We start from the raw sequence: 14,052 nt of genomic DNA on the forward strand, positions 1-14,052 counted from the left end.
AGAGCTTATTTAAGTCTTCAGCACTCCGTAAGACTCACTTAAGTTTCTGGTCTGAGGATAAGCTTTTCTTTTCACTGATACTTCCTGAGTTGGAGTTGTACTGTTTTTCAGTTACACTTGTAAGTTATTAATCATGTCATAGTGACAAGGCACATAAAGCACCTGCCAAACACAGGGGCAGTTTTTTCCGCCAGGATAATGAAATATAAAATACATGATAGATACTGTACCTATTAAGAGAAATTGAGCTGCTAAGAAAAAAGAAAATATATACACTGAGCTAATTCTATCAGTGATTATTTCCGAATTTAGATCCTGGTTCTGGAGCACTTAGGCATATTCTTAAATCTTGATGCTAGCAGTTACTTTGAGAAGAGGTGTATCTGAGTGCTAATAAGAATTGACCTATTAAAGCTGGGGTCATTACATATATTGTCAGAATTGGGTTCTCAAATCATTGGTAGAAACAGAACTTTAAACGGTCATCTTGCCCTGCATCATCTGTTGCTGTATGTTGCTTAATTTTTTTCTGATACTGTGAAAATGTATATATTACTTAGCTGCATGGTTAGGGACAATGACTCTAATACAGAAAATGGGAAAATGCCTGCCTAACAGTTTGAGACAATTCTGTAGTGTACAAGTGAGTATCTTACTGTAGAATAAAAGGCAATTTTTCATGTTTAATCCACAACTCTTTGGCAGGCTTCTAGTTTTGAGAAGTTGAAATTGTGGCATTCTTGTAAAGCCTGTTACACCATGTCTCTTTCTTATTTGGTCTTTTTTTTTTTCTGAACCACATGTCTTTTGAAACTATACTGTGAATTTCTACAGATAGTGTATAGAACATAATAGGTGTATGTCAAAGATGAGTGACCGATTGCATCTTGGTATCAGATTTTAAAGACTGTCCTGTCTGTTCCAGAGCTACATGTTCAAAGGAGAATTGGTTCACCACTTCTTTCTGTGGAGGTGGATGAGCTGAGTCATGTGGGGCTTATGGTGTGGGAATTTCAAATGAGATTTTGAAACCCAAAAGAGTGATGCCAGCTGAGGAGCTAGGCTTTAGCTCCTGTCTGCTTTGTGGGAGATGCAAACTGCAGATCGTGTTTTTGAAGAGTGTTTGTTGCACTAGCCTTTCCAAAAATGGCTCTTTGCTCCAACTTTTAGGCAGTTTGCATCCAGCTGCTGCCCTCTGTGCTGCAATGGCTGCTCTCTGTATATATGTATATGCTTCTGTGAATTCGTTTATTTTTAAATGAAAAGTGGTCTGTGCTCATAATAATCCAAGATATTGGAATAAATCTCAATCTGTGAAAAATGCAGGCATTTTACTAATCAGTTTTAATCCTGTGTACTGCTTTTTTTTTTTTGAAGTTACTCAACTGTACCTATTCTAAAACTCTGTCTGTTTCATGCAGTACTTGTTTAGTCTTTTTTGTGTAATTTAACTGTTAAATTTAGGCACGGAGAATTGCATGTTATGTTTTGAAAAATTGGTTCCTCATGAAATTAGGATTAGAAAAAATGTACTTTACTACAGTGAAACTGATCTTAAGACTTGCTCAGAACACCAGTGAAAAATTACCTGTTGGGAGAAGATTAGTCATTCACTAAAGTCAAATGAAATCATATAAATAATTGTAGAGTGTGTTCATTTTAATTGGGTTGCCTATTGAAATGGTCTTTAGTAGAAGTTTCACTGTATATTAAATGTATCACACTGTATACTGTATTGGCATGTGCGTGTGGTTTACATATGTGTATATATAGTATTTGCACTTTAGATCAGACTGGAGAAAATATACACACGTGTATTGTATGTTCTGCAAATGGCACACAATACAAACCTGATAACCTGTGCCCTTTATGTTTTAAGCATTATCATGCAAACGTCTTTTGCCAAAACTCACATTTTTTTCCTATTGCAGTTGAATGCACATTTGTCAGAATGTATTAATGCCCCAAGTACCTGTAGTTTTAAGCGTTATGGCTGCACTTTTCAGGTCAGTATATAACAATTATACTTCCCAATTGATGAAAGTCTGCAAATAAAACATAACTCTTTGACGTGAAAGTTCTGGACTTCTCTAGTCTTGGTTAAGAAAGTCATCCAGTTGCACCAAGTGATTATGCAGCAGATGTTTGGTTTTGCATTTTAAAGATAAACATTATAAAAGCCCACGCATTCCTGCAGTGGTTTGGGAGTTCAGTTATTAGGTACATCTTGTTGAAATAGGAAGATACACATTTGAAGAACTTTTTAACTTAGAATAAGAGGAAAGTCACTTTTGTTCTTCAGAAAATAGACTAGTAACTTCAGTTGTTTTTATGAAAGTATTTATTTTCTTGAGCTAAGTATGTTTATATTTTCTCTCATTTGTGTGTCTTAATAGTTTTATTAAGGTTAAACATAGGTTAGTGCCCTTAAAACATGTATTTTTATGTGCATTCATATGTCTGTGTGCACATAGGTGTATAATCAAAGCATAGCATGAAATTTATTTTTAAAAAAAAAAAGTTTTAGATTTTAATCCTGGCAATCCCTGCAATATTTTAAAAAATTAAAAAAGCACCAAACCTCGGAGTTTAGTTTCAGTAGTATTATTCCAGTCTCTTCCAATATTCTGCTTCCCTTACCATATATCTTGGGGAATTTGGATGCTTAGATAATGAATTAGGAAATTTCAGAAACTGCTGACAGAAAAAAATGGAGTTATCAGATAGTGTGATTCATTTGTTAGCCCATGATAACTTAAAGAGACAAGAACCATAAGCAGCAACACTTCTCAATAAACTACTTCCTGCAGGTATTTCCAGGTTCTTAAATAATGAGCATTCATCATTTTAAGTGTTAACAGTAAAGCTCTTAGTGGTAGAACTGATCAGTGCTGTAACCCTGCCCACTGTTATGTCGTATGTATTGCCATTCATTTTATGTATGTATATGTGTGCATATATGTACATATATCCACATATATATTTTTAGTATTTTATATAGAGTACATACCTTGAGGATCATTGAAACCCATTCAGTTGCTTTGCAGTGTATCTACTATCAAAGCTAATATACTCTGCATTGCAAAACACTGATGTAGGCGTAATGCAACACGATACACAAAGAAAGTAATATGGTCTTCATCTTATGTACTCTGTATATGATCTATGTGTGTTCTGTAAACTTCTTATATAGTAGTTATTTGTAACAGCATTTATAGGTTGTGCAGAGGCAGCATATCTGAATATCATAGAGCAATCATGATAACATCTTAGGATGACAAACTAGGCATTGTAATATCTCTCAAAGTAGTTTATAAAGCTGGCAGTTTCCAGTGATGATAAATTTATCTTAAATATTTGTCTTTAATAATCAACCGAGGGGTAATTTAGTGCTTATGAAGCTGTTCATGAAATACAACAGAAGTTTTAAATTACAGTTTGGGGAATTGGACATTTTAGGTTTTGCTTGACTCAAGAGTTTTATTGTGCTTTGTTTAGTGTAAAGCTACACAGAAGACTCTAAAATACAATTCATTCTGTAAATCTTGTTCATCTTTATTGTCTCTGACGTATCAAGCACACTGGATGGAGATATATGGCAGTTGTATAAAACACTTGCTATATTAAATGTATTCCTGACTTTTGTAAATTCCCAAGTAGATTTCCCTTCTCTCTACAGTTCTGCAACATGCATCCGTGAACCAAAATATGTAGTGTTGGTTCGATGTCTTGATATAATCTTTCTTTGTAGGTTTAAAAGAAGTGGAATTGGCTAAAATGTATAAATTCTTTGTTGTCACAGGGAACAAACCAACAAATTAAAGCACATGAAGCCAGCTCAGCAGTGCAGCATGTTAACTTATTGAAAGAGTGGAGCAATGCTCTAGAAAATAAGGTATATCTTCTACTCACTTCTAATTTTCATTGATTTCTTTAAATCATAAAAGTACTAGAAGAAGCGCTTTTTTTTCTGTGTAACAGCTGTTCAACAGTACAGCTAAAGTACTAGTAGGCTCCAAAAGCAATCAAGCCATTTAGCATATCTGGTACCTTTGTTATAATAAAATGCTGTGAGAAACTTGGCTTCGCAACTCCATGTACAATTTTCCTCATTGTTAACTTAATTAAAACACTTTCTTTACATAGATAAACAGTCTACTATTAAATTTCCTCTCTGAGCTGCCTTCTTACAAAAGGGAGGGTTCAGAACGCTGTGGCAGCACTATGAGCTGTGTTTTTGCTACCTCAGTATTTTTCAGAGATAACATTATTAGAAATACCATGTAATAAACTGGTTATTCATTTATTTTTGTTCTTGCTCTCCAAACTTAACAACCTGCAAAGGTTAATTAAATTAAACATATTGTAACTCACAGGCATGATGATTTCTGCTTTAGTGCATGAAGTTCATGTTGCAGTGCTTCCTTGGGACTCCTGGTTTTAGATTGTTTGGGATTTGGGATTTGCTGGAAATTGTATCCATATCAGTTACGATCTTGTGAATCATTTGAATGACTTAACCATCTGTTCTGCAAATCAAATTTAAGGCTTTGATTTAAAAATACAAAACTTCAGATGAAATCACTGTTTTCTTAAATCTTTTTCAAAAAGTTTTACGTAGCCATTAAAATAATGCTTCTGGTTTTTTGGGGTGGGGGTAGGGGGGAATCCCAGAATTACCAAACTGTTTTACAAATGCAGGCAGAACAGTCAGGAGCCCCTTCAGATTTTTCTAGAGTGAGTTCAGTAAGAGTAACAATGCCAGTGTAAGCTCAGCGGCAGTTATGATATGTGTGGCTTGTGACTTCTGTCATCTCACAGCAGACTGCTAGCTTGAGTTTAGCGAACTCTGTCTAGAAAGCATATTCCCTTCTTGGCCTACAGTGATCTCTCATGCATGGGTTTCCAGCAAGGTCCTGCAGCCGCCAGAAAGTATAATTTTAAAGCAGAAATTAACAGGAACAGCAAAATATTATTTTGTCCCTGGCACATTTGTCCCTGGACTGCTTGTTTTTGAACTTCAAGCCCCATAAGGAAACCACTGAACATAGGAGAGCTTTAGTGTAGTTTTTTTAGACAGAATTTTACTACATGTGTAGGCCTTAGTCTGAGGATCAATAACAACATGTAAGTTTGCTTTTGCACTTTAATGTCTTTGTTAATGTAGGAACTGTACATTTTTCAGTTGTAATGGATACACATTCATATCCTTAGGTTTTTTTCTTTAGTCTGATTAAACCTATAGAATTTATTTTACATCATAGGGAAAAACCATGTTCCCTGTGACTTCCCAAATAGATGATGTTCTGCCTTTTGTCAGTGTCCTGAGAGGTGCTTTGTCATTTAAAAAATACCCAGCAGTTCTATGTTTGTCTCTTACAGAGCTAAGGGAATATACACTTTACTACTTTTTTATGTTCAATTTTTGTTTTAACTTTCATTTAGGACATAACTGCTTATCATTGTTTGTCTTTTTTTTCTTTTTTTTTCTCCCTTTTCACTTCCTGCTTTGTAAACTTCTTCCTATTCATAATAAAGAGTTGAATCACTGGAAATCCCAAGACCGTGCCAAGTTACCAGAATAGCTAACCGCATTATCATATGTCAGTGACTTTATTCTAGAGAAGGATAGCAAAATGATTTGTAACTTCATTGTTGTTCTCTTCTTTGAGAAAAAAATTAATCGATACACTGAAGAACAACAGTGCAAAGTTAACTTAGCTGATGAATATCACAGAAATCTTGGCCCTGCTGAAGTCAGTGGAAGTCTTGTTGGTTTCTATAGGGCCAAGATTTCATTTGGGGTACTCACTGTGATATGTATGGAGGGGAAAGGAGAAGTTGCTTTCTCCCAGTCACCACGTTCTTTAACAGTGCTTGTGGAGTATGCAGACTGAAAGTCTTCAGAGCTGCAAAGATTGTGCTAAGTTACGAGTTTGGTATTTGAATGGTGGTGCTGCTGGCAAAGAGCAGTAAGAGGAGGTCAGATGTAAAATCTTGAATCAAAACTTTGTGGGGCAAATTAAAATTCAGTGTCTTGTTCACTCTGTGATGGGACAGACTTGCAGACTGAACTCCCACGGGTTTTGTGATGTTGGAAATAATGAGTTAAACATAATTTTGTGGCTTTGTCACATTCTTAAAGAAATCTGGTATAAACTGTTTTTTCTTTTTTTAATATGTGACTTAAATATGGGACCTGTTTTAATCCAGTTCTTTGTGGCATAAGGTTTCTTCCATTCTTCTTTAGTAAGCAATAATAAGCAATAGGTTAACTTGAAAAACTGCCAAATAAGAGCATGCTTATCCTAGGAATATTTCAAATATGACAAGAAAGTAAAGGAAGCTGATTGATGCAGTTTGTAAATAGATGCTGTGTTTCCTTTACACTGTTTTTTAAATGAAGTTAAAAAGACTTATGCCAAATGCAATTAGGAAACTATATTTAGTGTTAAAGATTCCATATTTACAAATTACCACCAAAATACATTTACTGCCTTAGCAATGACAGTTTTGTGTGATTAAGGTCTTCAGGACATAATTCTGTTTTTCCTGTGTTCTGTAAAACTGTGTGGAAAATCTCAGTACAAGACAGGCCCACGTTTTATAGCTTGTACAAAAATGGAAATGTAATGCTAGTGACACAGAGTGTAACTGCCTTATGATTGGGAGGCCTGGGGAAGGAAACAATGAGAAAAGGGGAATGTAAAGATCGCAATTAACTAAAGAACTCTGATTCATTAAGGAAAACAAGGATGCAAAAAATTAAAGTGGCTACCCAGAAGATGTGAAATAACGTGGGAGGCAGGGATACTAGTTTAAATTTAAACTTGTTCTTGAAAATTTTCTCTAGTACGTAGGCATGCATTCTGTCAGCCTTGAGATTGTTTCTCTCTCTGCACTGGCAAAATTAGCTTTGTCTCATTTCTGTGGAGCCTCCTCTGCTGGTTTTTCCGTATATAAAACATGGAACTAATGTATGTGTGTGTGTATGCACACATGGTATGCTATATTTGAAAGTAGATGCACAGATATATTATGGTATCTGTATTTTTGGGCCCCTGTCTGACAGACATGCTGAATGCCTGTGGACTTTGGCAGTCCTTTGTCTAGTGTAAGGCTAGTATAGAGATTGAAATTATTTACCTTTTTAAACAGGCTAGCTTCTTCAGTCTAGGAATGCAGTGACACGTAAGTGATTCTACTATGTCTGATTAGAGGGCAGTTAAGGTGGTGGAATTCTACAGTGGTACCCACATCAGAGGTAAAAATGGCTTGACTTCAAACTAGCATCTGTATTGAGTGTGTTGGTGTAGATTTTTTTTGGAAACATGAAGCATTCAAGTAATTGGTCTTAATGTGGAATGTTTATCAAGATTTTCCTGGGTCAAAAATGGTGCTGCTTCTTATCCATATAGAGATCTATCTGTGGAACTAGTCAGGGCATGTCCAAACTTCATTTTGTGTCAAGTGTTTGTTTTCTACATTTTTGCCACTAAATAATCTTGCCTGGGGAAAAATGAGATTTTAAAAACAAAAAAGCAACCCACCACCGCAAAGGAACCCCCTTCCCAAACCACATTAATGAACAGAGCACAAAATAGTGTGACGGAGAATGTTTACTGTATTACTTTCATCCCCAAGGAGATATATTATATGATCTTCTTCTAACAAGGCTCATGTTTTAAAATCAGAATGAGTCACTAAGGAATGAATTCATAAAATGTCAATACAGAGAGAGAATATAATCCACAGCCTGTAGCTCTTTAGTCTTTTCTACTCGTAGGCACCATTGGATTTTCCTTCAAATGCATGGACACCTTCTGTATTTGCTCATTTCAGGAGTTTTCATCACCATCACATTCTGTGAAGCCAAGCCAATCCCATGCAGATGTTTTTCCTTAAATTTGCTATAGATCAGGATAGATTGGAGTGGGTGAGGAAGACTAATGTTCACTTTCCCGACTAGCTTTTCAGCTGCTCTTCTTCTCTCTGGTATCCCTTCTGTGCAGGGCTTGAGTTCTTAACACTGATCTAGAGCTAAATAGGTTGTTTCTTCCAAACTCCAAGCAACTCCCAAGTCAGTTAGTGGAAACCAGGAAACCAAGCCATTAAATAACAAACTGAATAAAGAAAAGATTATGCATAGACACAAGTTCTTTGCTGTTTGTGTATCCCATCTGCACTTTCATTAGCTAAAGTTGTACCAATACCATGCTGTGGAAGTGCAAAAGTAGCTATTGGAAGGTTGGGGTTTATTTATATATTTGCAAGATATGGAGAGAGATTTTACTAGGATCTCATCCCTTTCATGTGTTTAAGATAGTTTAAAACTAACAAAGTTATATAGGTATTTCTAATAAACTTTGGCAGGAGTAATTGTAGAATTTTTTCCAGGTGGCCTTGCTCCAGAATGAAAGTTTGGAAAAGAACAAGAGTATACAAACTTTACATAATCAGATTTGTAGCTTTGAAATAGAAATTGAAAGACAGAAGGAAATGCTGCGGAATAATGAATCTAAAATACTTCATTTACAGGTAAGAAATTTAGAATCTCCCCATTAAAGCAGAATTGGTAGTAGCTTCTGTTCTGTGCCTTTACACTTGTGAAGTGAGGTGTTCAAATTAAAAAGGGGGGGAGATAGTTTACCTTATTATAAAGCTATTCTGATTCTTTTTTTTTTTTTTTTCTTCTGGTCAGTACCTAGTTTGTTGTGTTTGTTGGAGTAAGATACTTCACTATAACACTGCAGTTGCCTAGCCTATGTTAAAATAAAATCCCCTGTTTAAAAAGGGAAAAGATTGAAAATAAAATTACAAATCTTATCTGAAGAATAATCATAACTATTTTTTCTTCTCTGCAAAAAATAACTGAGGAACTACTGTCAAACTAGAGGACAAGATTAGCACCTTAAAACTGTCATATGTATAATGTATATTTCTTTTCTACTTGCCGGTATTTTAAAAAATACTGATCATGAGTGAGATCAGTCTGGTGTGGAATTAATCCAAACGTAGTACAATGCATTTGAATACACATTTTAAAATCCATGTTTCTTTTGTCCTTCTTCTGAGGAAAATGTATCTAATTATTCCTTTGCCAGTAGGTCTGAGTTTCTTATTCTGTGGTCTGAGTCACCTGGCCACAAGCCAGTGTCAAGCTAGAAATCCTCTGAATGCTCTAGCATGGTGCTGAGCCCAAGCTGAAATTCTTTGCTTTGCATTCAGAGCTGACTTGGCATGTGAATGCTGGGAATTTGTGTTAGCTTGCGTGATACTAACCACAATTAGGGAAACCTTAGGAGATACTTAGCAGCTATTGTGAAGGTATTGTTTACATGTTATTTCAGCATGTCTGCTGCTAGAATATCAGATACTGTTTCAACATCCAGCTTAAAGGAATGTAAATAAAAATACCATTTTCACTTACTATTCGCTTCACATACTAAACTGCAAAAGTTGATACTCAAGCCAGATACCCGTATCCAGAGTATGGCTGCAATTTAAAGGGTGGCCCATTCAAGAGCTCTGGGCCTTGAGACCCTCAATGTTGGTTTATAAGGAAACCTTTAAGTTTGGCAACAGCAACATTTCTCCGTATAGCGCTTACTTCTTTCCATGTTCTGCCCACTTAATAATCAGTTTAGCCTGCCTTACTCATTGTTATTTGGTCTGATAGTCTGGGATATGGCTGCATGCTTACAATACTGCATTCTGACACTGGGAAGCTAATCCTTGTGTGTATTGATATTGCTGATTGAATCTACCAGGAGGTAAGTTAATTGTAAGCCTGGGGTTTTTCCACATGCTATCTCAATAACCAGTGATGAGAGGGGAAATGCAAAAAACGTAGAGCAGAGTTTTTTCACGATTGTCTTGATGACAGATGCAATATCTTTGATTTCTTCAAGCTGTAAGTGTTAGCAAAATCAATTTTCAAATGGTTTCTGTTTAGAAAAGAAAAAAACCCCAAGAACAAACCACAAAACAATATGGTTGGCAGATTCCAACGGCTGGCTTTTTGGTGGTAGTAAGTACTGGAGAGGATATGTGTTTTGCCGCCAACCCCTCCCCCCTCCCTTACTACTTCTCACCAGCTATTTTAGTTTAGTTAGTTTAAGCCAAACTGTGTCTTAAAGCTATTTCAGCCTGATTCCTTCCACTTACTGGAATTTCCTGGCTCAGTCAGGTTGTTAAGAACATCCTGGAAACACACCTCAACTTGGTTTTCCCTGGGCAATATGATTAGGCTTCTTCGGTTACCTACTAGGAGTTGAAGGAATCAGTTACCTGTTGTGAGCTATTCTTTTTCTGGGTTGCGTTGAGCAGCCATGTCTGTACAAGAGCCACAGATATTTCCACTGTAGAACTAGCCAATTCAGGTCTGGACAAGCGATATTTGCTTAGTCCCCCCAAGTCCTATGCATGCTAGTAATTTCTAGTACAGTTTCAGTATTAGTTGTCATGTAATCTTCTTTGGCTTGGGAATGGCTGTTTCACTGAGCACAACTGGCACCATTTGCACTGTGAGGTATTTAACACTAGTGTAAAGGCATCTAAGGTGTCTGGGCACTGGCAGGAACCTCAACCTCAAGGTGTTTTGATTCAGATTAATTTTCTATATACTGGTCTCTAGGGAAAGTGTTTTTACCAAGGGAGTATGTGATACTTTTTTGACTGCTGTCTTGTAGAAAGGAGCTTTCACGTCCAGTATTCGGTCTTTCTTACGAGCATACAGAAGCATATTAGTAAGCCAAGTCTTGAGCTGAGTGTGGACATGAGGTACTTAAAGAGGAAAGAAACAGTGGCCTTAGGAATATAAAATGATTTGACTGGTAATACATTCCTTCAAAGGAGGAGAATGTATGATTTGTTTTCCCAGTTAAGTAGTACCTTTGATTCGTTTTCTAGCGTGTTCTTCAGCTTTTCAGTTTGCTCTATCACTTGCAATGGAAAGGTCCATTAGGACCATCTGAATGAGAGAGCACTGCAAATATAACTTTCTTCAGTTCCTCATGACATTCTCTAAATTCTTTTAGTAGTAATAGTGCTAAAATTCTGGGAATTGTTTATTAGAAATACCAAACAAAACCCAGATGAAAATCAACATCCAGAAGAGACCTCAATGGTTTGCCAGGCATATAACTCTGGATTAATGATCTGGAGAGGTCAGTTGCTGGAATAAAAGTGCATGCAGAAAATTGATATCTACTTGAAAATTTATGAGTACAGTGTGAGACATCTGTGTGCTTTCTAATGGAATAATTAGAGTAAAATTCTCTACTGCTGCATTAAATTCAGATTTAGTACATCTCGGCACGAGGGAGGTTGACTCCCTGTAGGGTGAAAAGATAGAGATCCCACTGCTTTTTAAAAACAGAATACAAGTCTACTTCTGATTATTTGGTATCTCTTGAATTCTCATGAAGAGTTACAGGAGATAAAATACTACACATTTGCCAATGTGTAGTAGAAGCAGCTAAAAAACAGAATTGGTTGTGCATGTACAAAGGTAGAATGTTGCACGCAGGTTGATGGAGAGAAGTTGGTCCCTAGTAACAACTTCTAGTAAACTTCTCCCAAAAGAAGAATAGTTTACAAGTTCTTCTGTACCTTTACCAGTTCACCAGTTAATCTCAAAATGTATTCATTCATTTTGTTTGATACCGTGTTAGTGCCAAGAGGTCCCAATTGGAAATTAGAGCATCTCTGCGTGAGGCACTGTACAAACCCACGACCATGTTACTGTTCTTGCCTTGGAGAGTTCATTTTGTGTGAGTAGAGGAAAAAGATTGGACTTGGGCACACCTTGAGTTTACTTTTGTATGTTAACTGTGAACTAATGGTCAAATCTTGTGGCTCTGCTTTTACAATGTTTATTCAGGCCATTCCATGGTGTGTTTCCTTTTATATATAGCTAACAGCCCTTCTCTATTTTATTTTCTGATTACCATTAGTCCAAGTGAGAGGGTGCGACTGTGTTGGTAGCTGATGATTAGTACATCCAGGCAAGTTGCTTAAATGAGACCATACCCCTGCATTTATGATTCAGTACACAGCTTTCCTTCACAGAGTTGTAATTTTGCAAGCGAGATATATAAGCTTGTTTTAAAACACCAACATAGAAATAAATAGTTAATCTTGAAATATGTTAGATTACTCAGTTGTTTTGAGACACAACAAAATAAAACACTCCTAGAGCATGATTTTGCTAGCTGGCTGATCAAATTGACAGTCTTCAATTAATTATTACAGACTTTCAGTATAACTGAAACCACATGATTAAAAGCAAATGCATAAAAGGGGAAATGAAGGTTGCATGAGGCAGAAGGGTTTTCCCCATCAGTGAGGAACATTGAATCCACATGGCTAACCAGAAGGCAGATGCAAAATAACTTTATTTTCTTGTTTTGTACTCAACTACTACTTTTTTGAAGAAGTGAAAAATCATTTTTACACATGTTGGCACTGTATGAAGATAAACTATAAAGTTAGATCTGGACTTTTAACTGTAGGTGGTAGCAAAAGTAGTTTCTTGTCTCAAATATTTGTGTTATCATTTGAACTTCACGACTCATTATGGGGTTCTGGCTAAAATTCCTGCTAGTCCAAATTAGCTGTGATAACATGAACTGCTATGTATTTCTTGCATCAGATTTGAGGTAGACTGGGAAATATGTTCTCCTTTATATTTGTAATATACTGAGGTGCTTGCAATGTCCCTCTTTCAGAGAATCCCAGCCTTTCCTTATATTTTTTTTCTGTAGTGTTATATTTCATGCCTTACCAAAATCAACTGGGGTTTTTGCTTTGTTTTCTTGAAAAGACTCAACAGCAAGCACCTTCAGGATGCATGGCTTAATTTAGGAAGTAAGGGTGGGAATTTTAAAAGTGCTTAAGGGGACAGAAGTGGTAGTTTTGTTTGCACTCTGGAGGGCTTCTGCTATGGTTATGGGCAAATAATAACTTAGGCTTTGATAACTGATTTATGTGAGCTTGCTAATGCCACTGTATCTGCACATATACGTACTCAGGCTCCATGTGTGCAAGAGTACTGATGTTTTTCTGGAGGGGTAAGTTATTTTGGTGTTGCCCCATGATAAACTCATGCACATGAGCAGCCACTTGATTCACACCATGGTAAGTTGCTGTGCCCGTACTTTGTTGCTTAAGTACTCTGACATGAAACCCAACAAATATCAGCCCATAATGTTAATATAGAGACATTCAGAATATTGTTCTTGCATTGAAAGTTTTTAAAAAAAAAAAAAAAAAAATTTAGGCAAGAGCACACTAACAATTCATTTTTTAAAAATAATTGTATTGATAATTCTGATAGTGCTCTAATATTAATACCTATGCAGCACTAAAGATTTTTATGTGTTTTATAAATACTTGGGCTATTCCTCTAAATTTTCAAGGTTTGTGTTATTAAAATATTTGACATAAGTGAAACTTGTTTATATTGGAAATGCATCTTCTTATCGATATATAATCCTTGTTTAATTTGCATAATTTAATGTCTTTTTATTATTTTAACTCATAACTTACTATTTTATAAAGCGAGTGATAGACAGTCAAGCAGAGAAACTGAAAGAACTGGACAAAGAAATCCGTCCCTTCCGACAGAACTGGGAGGAGGCTGACAGTATGAAGAGCAGTGTAGAATCCCTCCAGAACAGAGTAACTGAGCTGGAAAGTGTTGATAAAACTGCAGGGCAAGGAGCTCGAAATACAAGTAAGTGTGAGCACAATGGACTGAAGTACTCAGCAGTGCTGTCAAGAGAAAAATGGTGTCCTTTGAATGGCACTCCCGTTGTGATTTTTATGTGGAAGCATCAATAATGCTGATTCGACTGGGTTTTGAATAGGAAACTGCGTAATCCCTTTGACGTGGCATTGCTTCCGTGCTGTTTCTTAGGCTTGATTCTTGTCTTTTACTTTGTTTTCTTGACCCTTGTCTTGATTACAGTGTTAGTTCACTATAAATAATTTCTCAGTTGATCTTTGACAGCTAATAGCTTTCAGCAGCTTCTTTAACTACAGTCTCGG

The 14,052-nt window shown here is 36.3% G+C and overlaps 1 protein-coding gene across 9 annotated transcripts in view; it reads left to right on the forward strand.

Moving 5' to 3' along the window:
* TRAF3 (TNF receptor associated factor 3) overlaps positions 1-14,052 on the forward strand; it is a 74,108-nt gene that overhangs the window by 51,240 nt on the left and 8,816 nt on the right. For 7 of the 9 annotated variants that reach the window (XM_049828409.1, XM_049828410.1, XM_049828411.1 and 4 more), the window contains 4 exons: positions 1,932-2,006; positions 3,803-3,895; positions 8,398-8,538; positions 13,564-13,738. In XM_049828409.1, the coding sequence (XP_049684366.1) occupies positions 1,932-2,006; positions 3,803-3,895; positions 8,398-8,538; positions 13,564-13,738 (484 nt within the window). The remainder of the gene's footprint in view (positions 1-1,931; positions 2,007-3,802; positions 3,896-8,397; positions 8,539-13,563; positions 13,739-14,052) is intronic. The other 2 variants (XM_049828416.1, XM_049828417.1) reach the window with 2 other exon arrangements.

The sequence above is a fragment of the Accipiter gentilis genome, chromosome 25 (genome assembly GCF_929443795.1).
Source record: "Accipiter gentilis chromosome 25, bAccGen1.1, whole genome shotgun sequence".
Taxonomy (NCBI): Eukaryota; Metazoa; Chordata; class Aves; order Accipitriformes; family Accipitridae; genus Astur; species Astur gentilis.